Source organism: Ceratotherium simum, chromosome 11 (assembly GCF_057802395.1).
Source record: "Ceratotherium simum simum isolate JZ-2026a chromosome 11, ASM5780239v1, whole genome shotgun sequence".
Taxonomy (NCBI): Eukaryota; Metazoa; Chordata; class Mammalia; order Perissodactyla; family Rhinocerotidae; genus Ceratotherium; species Ceratotherium simum.
This window is the reverse complement of record NC_141910.1, coordinates 55272660-55292448: the sequence shown is the minus strand read 5'-3', so window position 1 is coordinate 55292448 and position 19789 is coordinate 55272660. Positions and strand designations below refer to the sequence as shown.

At 53.5% G+C, this 19789-nt stretch overlaps 1 protein-coding gene across 6 annotated transcripts in view; it reads right to left on the bottom strand.

The window, feature by feature from the left end:
- Positions 1-19789, bottom strand: part of DNMT3A (DNA methyltransferase 3 alpha) — a 100685-nt gene that overhangs the window by 6236 nt on the left and 74660 nt on the right. For 3 of the 6 annotated variants that reach the window (XM_087437051.1, XM_087437053.1, XM_087437055.1), the window contains 14 exons: positions 10092-10307; positions 9677-9835; positions 9135-9257; positions 8691-8847; positions 8194-8343; positions 8038-8082; positions 7195-7274; positions 6483-6595; positions 6141-6324; positions 5801-5885; positions 3805-3950; positions 2897-2987; positions 2559-2707; positions 1341-1426 (listed from right to left, as the gene is read on the bottom strand). In XM_087437051.1, the coding sequence (XP_087293177.1) occupies positions 1341-1426; positions 2559-2707; positions 2897-2987; positions 3805-3950; positions 5801-5885; positions 6141-6324; positions 6483-6595; positions 7195-7274; positions 8038-8082; positions 8194-8343; positions 8691-8847; positions 9135-9257; positions 9677-9835; positions 10092-10307 (1784 nt within the window). Of the gene's footprint in view, positions 1-1340; positions 1427-2558; positions 2708-2896; positions 2988-3804; positions 3951-5800; positions 5886-6140; positions 6325-6482; positions 6596-7194; positions 7275-8037; positions 8083-8193; positions 8344-8690; positions 8848-9134; positions 9258-9676; positions 9836-10091; positions 10308-13798; positions 13907-19789 lie in introns of those variants that run through there. The other 3 variants (XM_087437052.1, XM_087437054.1, XM_087437056.1) reach the window with 2 other exon arrangements.

The window sequence follows — 19789 nt, the reverse complement described above, 5'->3', positions numbered from 1 at the left end:
TTCAACGTGTCACTTCTCAGAGGGCAGACCACATCACTGAACATCACCTTTGGCACTGGCCTTTTCTAACATTTAGGAGTACTTAATGCAGGTCTCATACAGCGGGCCATCCTCTCAGCATGGAAACGAGGGGAACCCGCGGTCAAATTGCTCCCCTCCCAATTCCTCCCTATTTATGCGCACACACACTCTACTTGGTCCCACGTGGTACCTCTGCTCCTCCTGGAAGCTCAGAGTTCTAGAATTTTAGAGTTGGAAGAAGCAGGTGAGAACAATCCCATAGGACCAAGGTCTGTCAGGAGACACTGAGTTAGTGGCTCCATAAAAATACTGGACTATATAAGCCAGCCCATTTTTCCCATACACACATTCATCTTGGGAACCTTAGCGGGAGACTGAGACAGTTTTCAGGTCAGGTGCCCCATTGACCCATCTCTTTCCCATCAACAAGCCCTCACAAAAGATGGCAGCTTCGCCAAATGGGTCTGAGACTGGGAAAGCTCCTACAACTTCATGCTAACGGTGGAGAGGGAGATTAGACGACTGAGGCCAGATTAAATGATGTTCCCAATTTATAGATATACCAAGGTTTAAAACTCAGACCCAAACATTCTGGAAAACATTTCCCTCCATAATAGATATCTAGACTGGTGGATCTTACTCTGCTTTCGAACAGCTAACTCAACCAGAATTCTGTTCTCCTCCTAGGCCTTTTTATAACGCAATTATTACACTGAAGAAAGGAGACTTTCTTCATCCCTGGATATTAAAAGCTCTATCTGTGTAACCTAAACGAACAACATCCTTCCAACAAAGGACCTGAAGCCACAAAGTGTGTGGTTACTAAGTGAAGCAGGTCTCTCTAACCTGCATGGTGCTACTTCAAGATTCTCTCTCCCGGAGCAGGATGCAGCCCAGCTGTGGGCACCCCTCTCTTTCCTAGCCCCAACCCCATCCTCCATGGCTTTACCTCAGGACACTAAGGACCAGTTGACTCTAGAAGCATCACTGGTGTAGGTGATACATCACCAATGTAGGAGAACCACCTACATAACTCAGCAGCACGCTGACTCTTCTTTTGTGCACAGACTTCACTTTTAAGGGCCCCCTTTTTGACCACTACTCGTTGGTTTCTCAGGCAAGTATTTTCTATACCTGACTCCCCTTCTTCCTCAAGGAAAAGGAAACAAAGAAGAACACAGCAGAGCAGCAAGCTAGTCAGCAGAGGAGGCTGGCCCGAGAAGGCCCGCTCAGTGACCCTCCTCCTTGGGCCGTCCTGCCACTGTCCTGCCTGCAGACACCAGCCTGCAGCCACCCCAGGCCCAGGAGTTCTCACCAACCTGTTCATACCAGGAAGGTTCCCCCAGAAGTAGCGGGCCCTGTGTGCAGCTGACACTTCTTTGGCATCAATCATCACAGGGTTGGACTATAAAATAGAAGAGAGATTAAACATGAGCGAGAGAGAAATATTAAACAGTGCCAGGAAATACTGTTAGTTTAGAGCCTTAACGCCTCAAAAGCTCTTCTCTCTCAGGAGGCCATACACCGGGACAGCCTGAAGCCTCTGGGAAAAGCCAGAATTAAACCTAGCTACATTCCACATGCTCTCACTGGAACATTCTAGACCAGCACAGCTCAACTGAACATTCTGTGAAGACGGAAATGTTCTCTTATCTGCATGTTCAATACAGTAGCCACTAGCCCACGAGCTGCCGCTGGCTAATGAGTACTTGAAATGAGGCTGGTGTGACTGAAGAATTTTAATGTTAATTTAAATAACACGCACGGCTGATGGTTACCATCCTGGACCACACAGCTCTAGCTCACCCAGAAGCTTTGAGCAAGTACCAGTGAGCGTGGACATTGTTCACTGCACATCCAGACTATGAGCCAAATAGACACCTACTCACATTGAAAGTCAGAACACCAGCGTGAGGTGTTACTGACCCCAAGACTCAGGAGCATGGGCTCGAGCTCACAGACTGCCCACTCGAGAATCCTCTACTGCGGAAATCCTCTGTGCACAGCTCAGACCTGGCTGAGAGAATCATCTACTGCGGAAATCCTCTGTGCACAGCTCAGACCTGGCTCAGAGTCCAGACGGGACCCACATTATGGGGAATAAAAACAGATAAGCCATGTTTTCTTCCCAGGTACGATAACGCATTGTCATGGTGGTATGGATGGAGGATAAGCCATTCTGGTCAGGGAAAAATCGATTCTGGCATCTCGAAGGTTCCCCCAGCAAAACACCACACAGAAGCCCAACCCCAGGTGTCTGGCACCCCACTCTATTTAGTAACAGTCAGGTCCTTTAAGTCCTGAGGCCCACACCCACATACCACCTCTTAGAGTGAGACCACGGGTTCTTTCCGGGGTGGGCCTTGAACAGTGCTTCCTCCCTGTCTAATTGGGAAGCTCTGAGCTTCCCAAACAGGCCCCTTGCAAAGCAGAAGTCACCAGTCCCCAGCTCCACAATGCAGATGAGACAGCGATAAAGCAGCAGTCCAAGGTAGAAGCCATTAGTGAGCTGGCCAAACCAAGGTTGCTGGCTATACCTCGAGAAATCGCGAGATGTCCCTCTTGTCACTAACGCCCATGGCCACCACATTCTCAAAGAGCCAGAAGAAGGGGCGATCATCTCCCTCTTTGGGCCGCGCATCATGCAGGAGGCGGTAGAACTCAAAGAAGAGCCGGCCAGTGCCCTCTGAGAGGTCGGAAGAGAAAGCCATCAGCTGGGGCTGTCTGCACGAGACGGTGGTATGGCTCGGGCTCGGGGAGGGCAAGGGAGGACAGGGTCATTGGGAGTAGCCGTCCCAGGGCAGAAATATCCAAGTAGGAAACCTACGTGCGGAAGCACCAGCTCAGAAGGCAGTGGGGTGAGCACAGCACCTACCGTAGAGTCCCTTGCGGGCCGGGTTGACGATGGAGAGATCATTGCAGGGACTGCCCCCAATCACCAGATCGAACGGGCCCCACTCCTGGATCTGGGAGGATAAAGGTAATGTGATGGGCCTGATGTCCGGGGACAGAGGCAGAAAGGAAGAGAGAAATGATCTGTGAATTTGGCAAAAAGTTCTTTGGCACAGGAGAGAGGAGACCTGGCTGCTTTGTCTGCTTACTACATATGCACAGACATACATACGACACACACACACACACACACAGACTGTGCAGCCACAGGCAAGGCACTGAGGCGCTCTGGGCTCAGTTTCCTAAACAACACAGTGAAGCGGCTGAACTGGATAATGTCTGAGGCCAGCAGGGAAACCAGTGGACAGTCTCCCAGCAGGACAAGCAAACGCTCAGTGGGAAGGCAGTCCACGCTGGACAGCCAAACATGGAGGTACTTGGAGCTCTGCGCGCTTTGGGCAGAGGGCCTGGGCCACCTGAACACCCTCCAAATGCCCTTCAGGATTCCTGAGACACAGAAAACTGGAAGGGTGAAGGGTCACTTAGGCAAGACCTCGCCAGAAACGGAGGCCAGTAAAGCTGTCGTCAGAAGGACGGGGGGACGGGAACCTCGCTGCACTCTACAGGGCTCAACTAAACAGGGCCCTGACACCAGACAGGGAGCAGCCTGAGCCCCAAAAGGTCAGCTCCCCAATTCCCATTTTAGTCTGCCCATTACCCTCTCAAGACAAGGAGGAAAAAGGTAGAGGAGGAGGAAGAGAGGCTGGGAAACAGGAAGAAAGGAAAAGAGCAAATGAACAAAATGAAAGAGGACCGGCCCTGCCCCCGCCCCCAGGAGCTAAGTGCAAGGGACGGAAACAGGGTGGACGGCCCCCCCCGGCACTGACATACATGCTTCTGCGTGACGCTGCGGACGTCCCCGACGTACATGATCTTCCCCTGGTGCCGCACCATGCCCACTGTGATGGAGTCCTCGCACACCTCCGAGGCGATGTAGCGATCCACCTGAATGCCCAAGTCCTTCAGCACCAGAAGCCCTGCGTCAGCCAGCAAAAAGCACTGTCACCAGGTCACCTCCCCGGCACCCCAGTCTTCGCAGGGGAGCCCTATGGCCAGCTGGACACGTAGATCAGCGACAGGCCCAAGCCCTCCCCAGCCCAGTAAGCTGCGGGATTCTTCTGGATCAAACTGGAATATCAATGAAAACGACACTGAGGCTGTTCCATGCCCAGTTTGATCTACTTCAAAGGCAGTCAAGGCCGGGAAAGACTGACGGGACAGCAGGTGGTTTCAGGAACCAGGGAGAAGAGTGGTTGACTCTGCGTGGCCTCTCTTTGCCGTGTCTACACCTTGCATACACCTGTCCTTCCTCACCCCTCGCCCTCGCTTCACCTCCTGCTGCAATTCTACCCACCTTCAAGACTTGACATGATGGCCACCTGCTCTCAAAAGGTTTCATCCATGCCCCGCCCCGCCTCGCAGCCCCTGGATCGCCTCCCCGCCTCTGTAAGCCCCCAGCACTTTGCAGCCCTCTCCACCTCATCAGAGCAGCATGGATTCCTAACTCAGCCCTTCTCTTGGGTTGCAAATGGTCTTCAACAGAGTAGGAGGGCTCATTCACGGGTTTCCTCCTAAGCTAACTACACTCCCTTCCTCACCAGGATCCCTCCACAAACGCTTGCTGAACTGAGACAAGGAAACAATTAAAACAGAGCCTGAGCGCTTCAGGGGAAACAGGGTACCGTGGCACCATTCCCACTGCTCCCCAGACTCCCCACCAAGGAGCTTTTACAGCCTCTTGAGGTGTGACATGGTTAAAGGAGGCCTCACAGTTCTAGCCTGGGAAACCAAAACTGTAGGTTAGCCTCTCTAGGTTTATATAACACCAGCACTGAGCTGAGAACAGAAGACAAACATCTGGCCTATGATGCCATCCTCACCCTGGCCCTTTGGCCAAGGCCCCCGGGCACTGACTGCCCATCTCCTTCTGGTCACATGAAGACAAGTTCTGAGGAGCACTCAGCCTGGGGGGCAGGGCAGGGGGGGGATATACATCAGTGTAACCTTTTGGGAGGGGTTTCTGGCAGGGTCAAGAACCACATGAAAAAAACAGTGCCTACACGGTGACTCAGCATTTCCTAAAAGATAAGAGTTTATGCATATAAAGATGAATGTATAGGATGCTTGTCACAACACTGCTCGTAACAGTGAAAAAAACAGGAAACAATCCAATAGGGTGCTCTTTAAATAAATTATGGTACTTTCACTCAATGGAATCCTACGCAGCTTTTACAAATAAAGAATGAGCTCTATGTTGGTTGACATGAAAAAGTAGTCATAACATCATAAACAAAAACACAGGTTATAGCACAGTATGCATTTACTAGCCCTGTTTTATTTGTCTCTCTCTGTTTGATTATATAAGCACATTCACATATATGCACAGAAAAAAGTCTAAAAAGGACATAGCAAAACACTAATTATAGGATTATCAATGATTTAAATATTCTTTAGACTCTCTTGTTTATAGTTTGATTTTTACTGTGACTTACAATCAAATCACAACAGAACTGCCTATGTTTTCGTTTTGGTCGCTGAGCCTGTCCTTTGAGGCTTTGTGAAAATCTTCAATCATCTCTAACGATCGCTCTGTCCTCTGCGGCAGAGCCTCCTCCATTAAGAAACGTGCCCACCAGACATGCCGGTTTACCACTGATGTTACTTTTCATTGAACATAAAAGTTGCCTCTTTAGGGCACTATTTTCACAGTTGTAATGTCGACTGTCGTTTGGTTTTGCCAGAATTACACACACACACTCCCCCAAGCAGAGCTCCCACAGCCCAGGACGAGAACGCCAGCACCTCTCGGGATCTGTGCCGCTCTCACCTGTAGCAATTCCATCAAATAGAGATAGCACCCGGATGGGCTTCCTCTTCTCAGCTGGGACAGGTGGGTAAACCTTCGGAGGGTCCTAGACAGTGAGCACAACAGGCCAGGTGAACGCCCAGGAGTGTTCTACAGACCCGCACCCAGGGCTGGCCCACCCAGGATCAAAGCGACTAGGATCGCTTTGGCAGTGTGACCTACACACCCTGCGTGCGGCTCAGGCACCTCTGCTCCTCGCCCAGGCCCCAAGACCAAATGAAGCGCTCTTGCTTCCGCTGAGCCTGCCCTCAGGCTCTGGCAGGTAGGGGGTGAAAAGAGACGCCCTAGGCCCAGCACTCACAAATTCCTGGTCGTGGTTATTGGCGAAGAACATCTGGAGCCGAGAGGGCCAGTCTTCCCGCCGCCGCAGCAGCCCATAGGTGCCCTTGTGCCCACACATATAGCAGTTCCAAGGGTCTTCCTTAATGGCTGCCTGGGCAGCCCCCGGCCCCACCAAGAGGTCCACACACTCCACGCAAAAGCACCTGGAAGAAAGCCCAGTGTGCAGAGAGGACTCTCAGCCCCAGGTCAGTCCTGAATGGAACTTGGCTGGGGCCCCAGGGCAGGGGTGGATGGCCAGTGAGAGCCCCAGCGCCGGCCAAGGACCGGGGAGGGCCGCTGTGGTGGTCTGGGGGGCCCTCACCTGCAGCAATTGTTGTTCCCGCACATGAGCACCTCACGCCCCCCACAGCAGATGGTGCAGTAGGACTGATAGCCGTCGTCATCGTACTGGTAAGCACACTCCAGGAAGCAGTTCTAGAGAGCAGGGTAGAGGGTCAGAGATCACCCGGCAGGACCCGGGACAGCCAGGGGGAAGGCAGGCTTTGAACCCAGCCTCTGGCTCTCACCTTGGATCCCTGACTCAGCCCTGGAGACATGACCCTGCCACCTGAACAGCCAGGGTCCAGCCCAAACCACAGATCTGGGAAGGAGACAGCGTGTCTCCCGCCTCACGGCAGCGGGCAGCGGACAAAACAGAGGGAGGCATGGGAGAAGGCCAGGGAGGGAGCTGCACCACCCTGTCCCTTACTGCAGCCCTGAGCTCTTCCCCTGGGGCCCCCGAGGGCACAGCATGTCCTCCTCCCACCATCACAGGAATGACTGTGACCCTGTGAACCCACATCTGGGGACTAGAATGGGCTTTAGAGGAGGTATGAATCTTTCAGGAAGAAAAATAAAGGTAAGTCAAACGCTTGAAGCCCAAGGGTCCACTTTATCAGGACTCAGCTTCCAGAGCAACCTTGAAGTCAACCTCACAGGCACCCAGGGGCCGTTCCCCTACAATCCCCCAGAGGCGAGAAGGTGCAGTCAGCCAGGGGGTCGGCCCCAACCACATCTGCTGGGTGCGTCCCTACCTTGCAGTTTTGGCACATTCCTCCGACGAAGAGAGGGTGTTCCAAGGTGACATTAAGGCTCCCACAAGAGATGCAAATGTCTGGAAAGCAGAGGGAACATCACCGAAGCCCCCCCCACTCCCATCTTGGGTCAAAGCCCAGTTCCAGAAAAGTTACAAAAGAGGGGCGTGCTGGAGCAGCAGCCAAAACAGAAGGCAGAAAGGAGTCTGGGAGGCACCCCAGGGAACAGGGGGTCGCCGTGGCTCCGATCTGGTGGCACTCATCTCTCAGAGCAGCAATGCTGCCATCCAGGAACAGCATAAGACAAGGACAAGAACCCGCCAACGAGGAGAGTCCTGACCCCGACTGACTCTGGCAACAGTCCTTGGGCAGACCTTAAGCCCTGGGCCCCTGCCCCCCTTCCTCCTGACTCAGGGCCCCAAAGCTGGACACACCATCACTAGGCCAATGGTGACAGACATGGGATGCTCTAATGACCACTGGATGACAGGAAAGTTAAGGTGAAAAGCTGAAAGGTGTTCAGGCGAGTTCAATCAAACCCAAGAGGGGCCACCCTTCTCTGACTCACTGGGGTGTCCCAAGTCGGAATGACCAGCCCATGCCATTGACAGGAAAGTAAGACTGTGGCACCAGGAAGACAGATGTGTGCGTGAAGCAGGCTGGAGGTGGTGGGACTTGCATGACAGACCCCGTCACCGAGTACCAACAGCCCATGTCACTCAAAGCTTTCTAAGTACCTATGCTACTCTGTGCCAGCCGCCACGTTAGGCATGAAGCCCTCATGCCCACCCCAGGGGCAAGAGACTCTCGGAGTCAACACCCAGCTGTCTTCTCAGGACTCACCCTCGATGTTCCGGCACTTCTGCCGCACCTCGTACACCAGCCGCTCTGCGGAGGGGAGGAAAGCCCAGCATCAGAGGAGGCTGTGAGGGCCACACCCACTCCTCTGAATGCCGGCCTCACCCGCCATGCCACTCTCTCCAGAGCCAGGCCAGCTACCTCTTGTGCGTTCGTCAATAATCTCCTTGACCTTGGGCTTCTCAGTTGTGCTCTTTCGGGGCTTTTTGGCTGGTGGGGGTGGTGCATAAGCAGCTGCCTCGGGTTCAACCCACATGTCTGTGTAAACTTCTTTGTAGGGGTTCTTCTCCTCTGGATCGGGAAAGCAGGTGCCGAGGTCATGGTTACCAGCTGACAAGAAATCCAAGCTCCCTCTCCCCTTCCTCTATTCTATCCACAGTGGGGTGCAGCCTGGTCCCCAACTTCTTCTAGCTCCCAACTTCCCACTGCCAGCAAGCCAACAGGGAGCAGGTTATTCTGAGTCCCCAAGTGGCACTACCCCTACCCTGACCCCAGGGAGAGGAAGACTGTGACCATTCCCACTGGGCCCCTCGATGGAGGCCTTGGCGGCTCTCCCTAGGCATGGCTTTCCCAGCCTAGGCATGGAGTTGCCTGGCTGGCAGGGGTCCCAGAAGGCTGGGCTGGGCACCTGCATTTACCTTCTGGTGGCTCCAGGCCCTTGGGGCCAGAGGGCTGGAACCCTCCAAGGGCCCATTCGATCATCTGTTTGTTCTGCACCTCCACAGCCTTGGCAGTGTCACTCTCGTCGTTGTCATGGCATGCTGGGAACAGCTTCCCCGCTCGGCTGCTGGCCACCTGTAGGCCAATACGTGTGAGGAGGGTGTCAAGACAGGCTGCAGGGCAGACTCCAAGAGTAGCGAAGGTGGGCTCGGGTAAGAGGTGGGATGAAGGTGTGGAAGGAGAGGGCTATAAGGAAAAGGCCCGAGAGGAAGAGTACAAAGGGGGGCGTGATAAGGTGGGGAGAGAAAGAGTCCAAAGGGCCTTGCAGGTGGACCCTCTGCCCAGGCCTAACCTCTGCACTCCAGCTTCTGGACAACTAGTGGTCCCTAATTGGGATCTGAGTTCCCCGGAGGGGCACTCACCTGCAGGACTTCGTAGATAGCTTTGCGGTACATGGGCTGCTTGTTGTAGGTGGCCTGGTGGAAAGCGCTGCAGAAGGAGCTGAGCGGCATCAGCTTCTCGACACACACCTGAAGGGACAACCACTGCCCTAATTTGCTCCTCCTTCCACACTCATTAAGCACCCACCGCGTGCCTGGCATCGTCAGGGGTTGGGGGCATTAAGACTAAGCCTCTGCCCTTGGGAGAACCAGATGCATCCATAAAGAATTACAGGATGCAAAGGAGGAGTCCAACCCAAGAGTGGGGGAGGACCTGAATGCAAGCAGGAAAGGAATTCTGGGGAGAAGATCCCAGGAAGGCAAAAACTCGGCAGCCATCCTAGCTCTCTGAGCACAGTCTAATGATCTCTGGGGCTTCTGCCACTCACACATACAGAGTAGAGGCGAGCAGAGCCCTGTTCTCCCACCCCAATTCCAAACCGTGCCCCCAGCCAAAACCACAGGCCCTGGGACCAAGACCCCTTCCTCCCCCAGGCTACCACCAAACCCCATATGTAACTCACCACTGAGAACTTGCCGTCTCCGAACCACATGACCCAACGAGTGCCTTCAGCTGCTCGGCTCCGGCCCGTCATCCACCAAGACACAATGCGGCCTGGCCACCAGGAGAAGCCCCGCAGTTTCCCCCACACCAGCTCCCCAATGCCAAAGCCCCGGCCGTCCTGGAGCCCCAAGGAGCAGAAGTCATTACACAGTGGTCACGAGGCCCTGCCACCCTGATCCCCCCACGGCAACCCCAGCCCTGGGCATCTGAGGGTCAGGACAGCCAGGAGGGAGCTCCATCTGAATGGACCAAGACAGAGCAAAACCGGGGAGACGAAGAGGCCTGGGGTCAGGCGGAGAGAGGAGAGCAGGACAGGAGGAGCTGGCAGCAGAAGGACCCACTGGACGAGGCAGGTGAAGGAGCAAGCCGCTCACCTCGTACTCCGGTTCATCATCGGCTGCTTTGGTGGCATTCTTGTCCCCAGCGTCGGCCCCCACGGGCTCAGGTGTGGTGGCCACAGTGGGGGATGCGGGGTCAGTGGGCTGCTGCACAGCAGGAGGGCTGGCCTCCTCCACCTTCTGAGCCTCGCCCGAGCCCTGGTTTTCTTCCACAGCATTCATTACTGCAATCACCTTGGCTTTCTTCTCAGCCTGGGGAAACAAGGAACAGGAGTTACCTTGACCTCTTCAGGAATTAGCAAGGCCACCTGATGCTCAGTGGGCTCTTCTCAATCTCTTTGTGGTCTGGAGCGAGTGACGGAAGATAAAGGGCTGGAGAGAGGAGTTCTTCCCTCATTAACCCAACTGGCTTGCCATGGAAAATGGAAAGATCTGAAGTTGTGAGATGAATTCCAGCCCTCTCTTCTGCCTCCTAGGAAATCTTCCTCCCTGGTCTAATCTTCCTCAACATTATCTGTTGCCCACCCTCTGATATGGAAAGGTTAATCCTATTCAGATATTAATCATGCACCTGAGCTGAGGCACAGACCTTGGCTCCATCCTCTCCTCGCGTGTCATACTTCCCAATCAATAACTGGATCCTCTAGTCTTTTTTTCCACATTTTCCTGGGCAATCAACTCCTTCTATTCCTGGTCTTGGCTTTGAGACCACAATTCTGGTTTTGTTGTGATGTCTACTGATGATGAAATCCCTGCTCTGTGTTTAAAGAACACGTCTTCTTCCCCATCTGCTCAAACACCACAGACAGCCCTGTAAGAGCTTGCCTGCTCCCATGCTCACACGCCATTCTGGACTTCTTAGGATTACATCCAATGTACATTCTGTTACTAATTCTCCCTTTTTCTACGTGCACCTTTCAGATCCATAAATACATTTATTCTTTCAACAAGTATTTACTGAGCACACATTACAGGCCAGGCATTCTCTCTGCCATCCCACTGACAAAATAATTCAAACCCAATTAGTCTCTCAATTGGACAGCCTCCATCCTTTCACTGGCTCACACACATCTTTCAGGTATGATCCACATGCCCACTCCTTCTAAAAATCTGCTCTAGGATTCCCATCTCCCTACAGAGAACGAAATCCTTGATACTTAGCTCTGAGAACCATTCAACCTAATCTCACCCCAGCTACTGAATCTTGCACATGTGGCCCTTGAACTCCATGGCTCTGCACCCATTTCCAGCACACCAGACTCAGAGAAAAAATGCCATCTCCAACATGCCATTCCACATGAAGCTTTCCCTGAGAGCTTAGAGCTGTGGATGCCAACCATCCTCAAGATTAAAAAAGGACATCAGAGTGTCAGAGCTCTAGACTGGAAGTTGGAGCATCTACGTTCCTGTCTTCATCTCGCAACTAATTACCAGCTGACTTGGGAGTAGCCCCTTCTCCTCCGAGTTGCTCGAACTTAAAAAGGCATTTGAACTGAAGGATTTCTGTTAACCTCTTCTGACTGGCTTAAAAATCTGATATATATATGTATCAAGAATTCTAAGAACTCTCCAGAGCCTGTCAATGGACTCTCAGATCCCAGAGTCCCAAGTTAAGAGCCTCTGTTCTAAGCTCAATGGTCTACTGTCTTGTAGATTCATTTTATTTCATTCAACCTTCAAGTCTTTGCCTCCTGGCCACAGATCCAATCTGCTTCTTGTGGTGATTCCTACGATTCCTAGGACACTGAGGATGGAAGTCCTAGTTCTCTCTCTGACAACAAATTCTAAAACGGGATAATGCATCCTTTGCCTCCAGCCCACAATCAGCTGAGAATGAGCTCCTGGACCTGGAGGTGGAAACATGCAGAGTAATTGCTCATCCCTCCCAAGCCCCACTCTCACCTGGCGGGCAGGGCACTCTGCCCTCTCCTTCCTACTATCAATTACTACCACCTCCTCCCCCACAAGAAGGTGCACTTGGTACCACTCAACCCCATGAGGAAGGCGATTCTCCCCCTGAACCCCAGCCGGGGCAGCACTATCCCAGCACCAGATGTGCTCAAAGCACACAGTTAAACGCCATGCCTAGCTCTCTGCTCCCTTCCCTCCACCATGCCTCCTCCAACTTCAGGCATGGATGACTCATCTGGACCAGGGTGCTGCCTTGGCTGACCCAAAGACCCCGTGTCCAGGGGTGATGAGGCCCCTCAGCCAGAACAAGGTGTGCTGGTGGCAGAGGGAAAGAGGGGGAGAGGGGCCTTCTGAGGAAAGGAGCTGAAGTCACTTCCACAGCAAGCAGCATCGGGTGGGCGCCGGGCTCCCCCCAGACTCCCCAGGCCTAGAATGGAGTCGTGCCTGACACCTCCCTCCTCACTCCCCCACAGCCCCTTTGTCTCTCTTCTCCACCCCTCCACAGCGAGCTCCCGAACATTATTCTGCCCCCACAACATCCCCCGGCTTGTCAGATGCTGCTGCTGACGGCTGTTAAGCGCCCTCAACGCACTAGGTGCAGGAGAACACGCACCCAGCACGGTTTTGGCAGGCGGGGGAGGAGGAAGGGGGCCTCCATCAGGACAAGACCAGCAGGGGTGGGGAAAGGAAGAAGGGGGTGGGTTAGCAGCAGGCGGCAAGAGGAAAGGGGAAGAAGGGGCAGAGACGGTGGCTGGGTGGGGGAGGGGCCTCATTAGAATAGTCAGCCTAGGGCAGTGCAGGCGGGGTGCCTTTTTTCCACGTTCACTACAACCCTGCTCCCCAGGCAAACAATAGGAGAAAGAGGGGTTAACTCAGGGCTCTGGCATATGGGCTAAAGGCTCCTACCCCCTGTTCAGAAGGTCCCAGCCCAGAGTGGCCAAGAGATTGGGCAAGATCAGAAAGACACTACACCCCCACCACCACCACTGCGGCTCAAGGAAGCCACTTCGCCTGGAGTTCGTCCAGCCTGGAAAGCCACTGGTAACTCCACTCTGGTGGAGGCAAGGCCTCTCCGTCCAGTCCCATCTCCTCAGGCAGCTGTACCGCCTCCACCTCCCTCTGCGACTCGGGCTGCTTCCGGTTCCAAAGGTCAGAGGTCTGGGAGCCCATGCAGGACTCCCTGCCGGTGCCGGTGCAGTAAACCCCGCTGTCCCAGGCACCTCTCCTGTCCCAGGCCGGCATCAGGCCGCCCCCCGCGACACCACTGATGTGCCACAGCCCCCTGTGAGGGTCGCACTGCTCGCTCCCAACCTAGCACTTCTTTCTGGGGGACTGCCCGGTGGCTCCCAGGGACACACAGGATAGGAGACTGTCCCTCTCAAGAGGCCGCAAGGTTGGCACGGCCTGAGGACAGTGTGGTCCACCAGCCAGGAACGCAGGTCAGCAAGGAAATGCCAACAACCCATCTGCCAACCAGCTCAGCAAAAACGCTGCTTCCAGCCCAACTCCTGGTCTCCCAGCTCCACTCGCAGGGGCCTGCCCCCCCAGTCTTCATTGACCACTGCCCCAGGCTCCCACGCAGGGGCTGTTGTTCCTGGCCCCAGAGCCACCAGGTCCCACCTGAGGCTAGGGAGGAGTGGGGCTTGGGGCTCCTGAAGAGGGACTGGTGGGACAGCAGTAACTCAGCATCTCCAGAACTCAAGCCAGGCAGAGGAGCCAGCTCCTGCGGGCCGGGGAGGCATACTTGACTCTTCTCAAACCCAGAGATCCTCCCACCGGCCCCTGCCGCCTCCCCGCCCCCAGTCTCCCCAGGGCTCCGTCCAGGAACCTACCCATAAGGCCAGGTGCAGCCCCTCTGTGGTCCGGCTCAGGTGTGAGCCCCGGCCCTGAAGCTCTGTAAGTAGCTGCCCGTCTGGGGGGAGGGGAAGGGGGCGATGGGGCTGGGGGCGGAGGGGGCCAGAGAGAGGGGGAGGGGGGAGGTGGGGGGGAGGGATTGAACATTTTCTTTGTCTAGAACTCCAGGTCACGTGGGCCCCGCTGGAGTGCCTGGTTGGCTGCGAGCGGGCCGGGGGAGGGGGCCGGCTCTCAGACGCTGGCAGTGGGCCAGCCCCTCTCCTCCGGTCCGAGGGGCGCGGGCCGGCGCTGGGGCCTGGGGGCGCGGCTGGGCCTCCGCCCGTTCCCAGGGCCCCGCCCCGGCCAGGCTGGAGGCGGCGCCCGCCCCCTCCTCCCGGGCAGGCCGTCCCCGCCCCTCTCCCCCAACTCTGCGAGATTCGTGCGGAGCCGGGGGGCGAGGCGGGGAGCCCGAGGGCAGCGGAGGAAGGGAAGGAGGGGACCGGGAAGGAGGGGACCGGGAGGGAGGGGGCTGCTCTCCAGCTGCGGAGGTAAGCTGGGGGCGCTGGGAGAACCAGGAGCGCAGGCGAAAGAAGAGACGAGGTTTCGGACAGTCGGGGAGAGCCAGGAGAAAGTTGTTAAAAGTGAGTCTCTAAGAAGCACAACCAAAAAAAAAAAAAAAGAAAAAGCTTAGAGATGAGCGAGAGGCCCAGGAAGCTGTAGGAAAACGCAGAGCACACAGAGATGGACAGAAGGCGCCTGCACAGAAATTGGGAGCGCTCCAGAACAAGACGTGTTGGTGCAGGGGGCTCTCCCCTCACACTACAGGTGGATAGAGAGGGGCGCCTTAGAACACTGGCTGGAGGAGCTCAGGCTTTGAAAACCTTTTCCTGGCCAAGTCCCTAGGTCCCCTAGGTCACTCCGGTTTTGCCTTGGTGGTCTCATTTTCCTGTTTGCAAGGTGCGTGGGGGGGGGGGGCTAGTTCAAAAGTACAGCAATTCCTTCATTCCCAGGCACAAACATCTGCAGCTCAAGAAGACTACATTCCTCCAGCCTCCAGGTGGAGCCTCCAGGTGCAGCCTCAACCATTTCAAGGTCCCTCCTCCTGAGCTGAGGCCCCTTCCCCCAAGGAGGACGGACACACACACACACACACTCTCCACCCACATCAGATAAAGAAGCAGACACTGTTGGCCCTGCCCTCAAGGAGTTGACAGAGTCAACTAGACTTGGAGAGATATGAAAAGGTCATTGAAAAACAAACATCTGTAAAGATAACTATACCACAAATACCAAGCCCAATGGGCCAGGACAGCTTAGAAGCCAACAAAAGATGGGTAGTATGAATGATAAATGAGGTGAAGGAGGTCAGTGCAGAGCAGAGGGGGCCTGGAAGATGAATCAGATTTGGAATGAGGGCGGATAGGTAGGAAATAAGAGATGTTAGGCTGGGGAAGGAGGACAACCCTTGCCCACCTCCACCGCCCACCCTCCAGTACCACTAAAGCTAAAGGGTGCAGAGAAAGATGCCAGTGGATATACCCTACAGCAGGGAAGAATAACCGCAGGTTTTCTGACAAGACGAGAGGAATGGGTATTTGGGGAAGATTAGCCTGGTTTCGGTTTGCATGCTGAATTAGAAGGAAGAGCAGAGGAACTGAATGAAGGTCAATGCTCCCAGCAGTGGAAGGCTGTTTGGCCAGTGGCACTTGTCAGAAGATCTGGACTTGGGTTCTGGTTCCTTCACCATGACCTTAAACAAGTCTCTTAACCCCAAGAAATCTGTTTTCTCATTTGCAAAACAAAACTACTGATATTTGCCCACCCAGGCCCTGGAATACCAGCATCTCTTAAGGAGATAACGCCCAGGTGCCTGGCTTCCAGGCACAGTCAGCTGGAACATACCAGCTGGAACAGGTGCTGGTATAATGAGGAAGGAGAGCCCACCATCCCTCCTGGGGCTCAGCACCCTTCCCGGGGCCATCAGAGCAAGCAAGCCCTGCGGAGGGAGGAGAACTCAAATCAGAGAGCTTTCTCCAAGTAAAACTTGAGGAATACAAACTTCCCTCCCAACCCCGAATGAGACCCAGAATCCATACAGCAAGGAAAAGAAGCCACTCCAAAAAACACAAGCCCTGTTCTGTTCCAACCCATCTATCAACCCAATCAAGGTATCAGCTTGTACAATTTTTTCAGGTGATCCCCAAGCAGGGATGAGAAGCCCTGAATTTATACCTCTTGCCTGCTCCCACCCTTTAAGGAATGTAATACGACTGGCTTAGCTTCTCTCACTCATGCCTCAGATCCAGGCCCTGTCAACAGGCCATTTTAGACCTCACCCCAAGCCTCCTCTCAAAATGAAGTTTCTGATCTAGCTTGGCCAGCTCTTTTCAGAAACACTCTATCCCCTCTATGACATCTCCTTTCCATTATTACATGGCTGAACACCTCAGACACTACACTCTGTGGCCGTGGGAGTTCTTCAGACAGTAAGTAATGATGCCTGTGCATGCAGCAGGACTCAGACAGTTAGAACAGACCAGGACAATCAGTTTCACTTTCTCTTGGCCTACTTATAAAGAAGCCTCTCCCCTCTAGCTGCCAGACTTCCTTATTCTCATCCTTTAAAATTAAACTCAAATCTTACCTCTTCCAAACAGCTCGCAACTTAAGCAGCATAAGGAAGCCCAAACTCAAAGGTGTCCCCTCACCAACCTAGGGCACTGTCCCTCTCCTGCAACTATGCAGACAGGAAAGGTTAGCCTTGTCTATACTATGAGTCACTCAGCAGTTAGTATCTTCTTTGTGCTCAGTGGACAGAGACAGACCCCAAAGCAGAAGATGCCCCAAGATCTAGGGCAAGAGGTGACTTGAGTAAAAGGTCAAGAAAAAACCAGGGCTGCCTTTGAGGATCCTCAGGTCACTTATGTCCTGCACCTTCCACAGTAACCCTCCCAGTGGTAGTCACTGAGATAGGTCTTTTGATTGAGATAAAGATAGTCAACCTAAAATAGCAGGGTCATGTAAAACAAGCCAGGTTCTTGGAAACGTTATAAAAGTATGTTGAAAGGAGGAACTCCTGGATGAAAAGAAGATATGGTGGATGTCAAGAGCCTAAAAGATGCGTTGGAGAGGAAGTATCCAGCATGGTCCAAAAGGGAGGGTGACCTCAAAGAGAGGGCACATTTCCTGTGTGGCAGGCAGGTGGCAGTGATTCAGTAGGCTGTCAAAGCCTGATGAAAATACCCCTTAAGGACACCTGACTCTCTTAGCCCTGATCCTGTATTCATCAAGCAAACTTCTAATTTTAATTACATTTTCCAGTGACTCTGATAACAGTAAGTTGCCAGAAAACAGCAGGACAACTACTAGGATCTGTGTGGCAAGGACATGTCCTGTTATAAATCAGTAAATGTAACTTTCTGGTGTACGTCACTCCCGTGTCTTTGAAGAGCTTGATCAGAAGTGCAGTTAATCTGACTTTCCTGCTCACAGAACTGAGACGAGACACTAGGCCACAATCCCCACCAAAGAGCAGAGACTCCTGCAGGTCCAGGTGGGAAGGCCACACCTACTTAACTGCTTTAACTCAGGTCAGCATTCTGTGGCATGCTTTGTCATAGAATCCAGTGCTGGCAAGCTGTAGGGGAGGCTGTGTTGCCTCCATCAAAGAGGACATTTATCACCTGAGTCCCTTTACTCAAATCAGAGAAGCCACGAGCCCTGTGAAGCCATCTGCAAAGCAACACATTGGAAGCCACACAAACATTCCCACTGACCCCAAGGCCAGGGAGACCTTATCCAGACAAAAGGCCAGGAGATCAAGATGGATGTCTAGTCTGATCCTGTCCTCCTCCCACCCACAGCTCTAAAGCCTCAATGCTACGTAATAGATCTCTGACTACCTGCTGATTACAGTCAATGCTCTTTGCGTGGCATTCAAGGCCCCCGCAACCTGGAGGCCTCAGTGTTACATCATGCAGCCCACCCTCCTACTTGCTCTTCCCCAAATAGGCTTTTTCCCTGCCTCTGTGCCTTTGCTCATGCTTTCCTTGCCCCTCCCCTTCAACTTCCACAGCCAAAATCCTACACATCCTTCTACGCCAAGTTTACCAGTTACCTCCACCATGAAGGTTTCTCTAGACCTGAACTGTCCAGTAAGGGAGCCACTGGCCGCATGCAGCTATTTAATTAAAATTAAATAAAAATTAAAATGCAGTTCTTCAGTTGCACTAGCCACATTCCAAGTGTCCAAGAGCCACATGTGGCTAGGGGCTACTGTATTGGATGGCACAGATTATAGAACATTTCTATCACTGCAGAAAGTTCTATTGGACAGTGCTGCTCTGGCCCCTCACCCTTATCTTCCCCCACTGAAAAATAACCCTGCCCCCCCTTCCCCCTTCCTCCCCTCTCCATACTCCCAGAGCACTTTGTAATCCCCTCTTAGCACCTGCCAATCTTTGCCTGTACTAAGGTGATTGTGTACTCATCTTTCTCCTCCACAAGATTAAGAATTCTTAGAGGGCAAGAACTGGCTCTTACTCAGCTTCATATGGAAGCAGTGTGGATCAGAACTCCTTGCACAAAGTAGAGGATGAAAACAGTGTTTGTTGAATGGAATTCAACATTGTCTCAGGAGCGTCATCCGGAATCCACTGCCCAAGTTCCTGGTTGTGGACAGATACTTTCCATAGCAAAATTCTATGGTGCTAAGAGATCCAGGTCTACTCCCCAAAGAGGCTGGGAATCTTTGTTTTTCTATTCCCCTGCAATCCATATGGAGGTTGCAAGCAAATGACCAGGACTGGGCTGCTGGCAGTGAAGCTAAAAATAGCCACGGAGCCAAGAGCAAGGAGTTACCAGGACTTGTTGCTAGGGAGACCAGTCGCAGAGAGAGCAACTAAGCTGGGAGAAAGTGTCAGACCTGCACCCAGAGAGCAGAGGCCACGGTGGGGGGGACCCGAAATTGACAGGGGTCCAAGGCTTCCACCTAGAGATGTTCTGCCTTCTGGCAGCTCCTGACTAATGCTCTAAGTGGGGCAAATGTTCCCCCTGTCCCTCAGTAACCCATCTCCATGGAAACCACCATTACTGGGGTGAAGTACCAGCCCCTGGAAGGGAGGCCTCTGCCTGGAGCTGGTTGTTATGGCAACATCCCCCCTTCCTCTCATTCTCTCTCTCCTGGCGTCTCCTGTGGGGAAAAGGTGGGGCCTGGTCTTGGTTTAGCCAGCATGACCAGGAAAAACTGGCTTCCTGATAAGGTAACCTGCAGGGTACTCTTCAGAAGCTCCTGGGAACCCAGAAAGGCCAGTCAGTCCTCAGCCTGGCAGAGCTTCCCTTTCTTTCCATGAAGGCCTCCCAGATCATCTTGCCAAGAGAATCCCAAACTCACTTGGGTTTAATTGTATCAGGATCACCCAAGGAGGTGTTTTTTTCCTTGGTGAGGAAGATTAGCCCTGAGCTAACATCTGTTGCCAATCCTCCTCTTTTTGCTGTGGAAGACTGGCCCTGAGCTAATATCCATGCCCATCTTCCTCTACTTTACATGTGGGATGCCTGCCACAGCATGGCTTGACAAGCAGTGCGTAGGTCCGTGCCCGGTCTCCGAACCCGCAAACCCTGGGCTACCGAAGTAGAGCATGGGAACTTAACCACTACACCACCAGACCAGCCCCCCAAGGAGGTTTTTAAAAATACAAATTCTTGGGCCCTACTGTGGAGATCAGCAGGCTTGGGGTAGTGCCCAGGAATCTATTAAAATCTCCCTACGTAATTCTGATACTAGCCAGGTACAGAAACCACTAATGGTCCTGGCTGTCCCTGTTACAAATGAGGAAACTGAGGCCTAGAGGGGACTGAGCCCACCCAAAGGGTCAGAGCCATTAATTGAAGAGGAAATGGTCTGGAGAGGGGAGAGGTAGGTAGAAGGAGATCCACAGGTAAGCTCCCTCAGTGCGCACATGCAGGTGAGCTGCCCTGTTTCCTGGGCC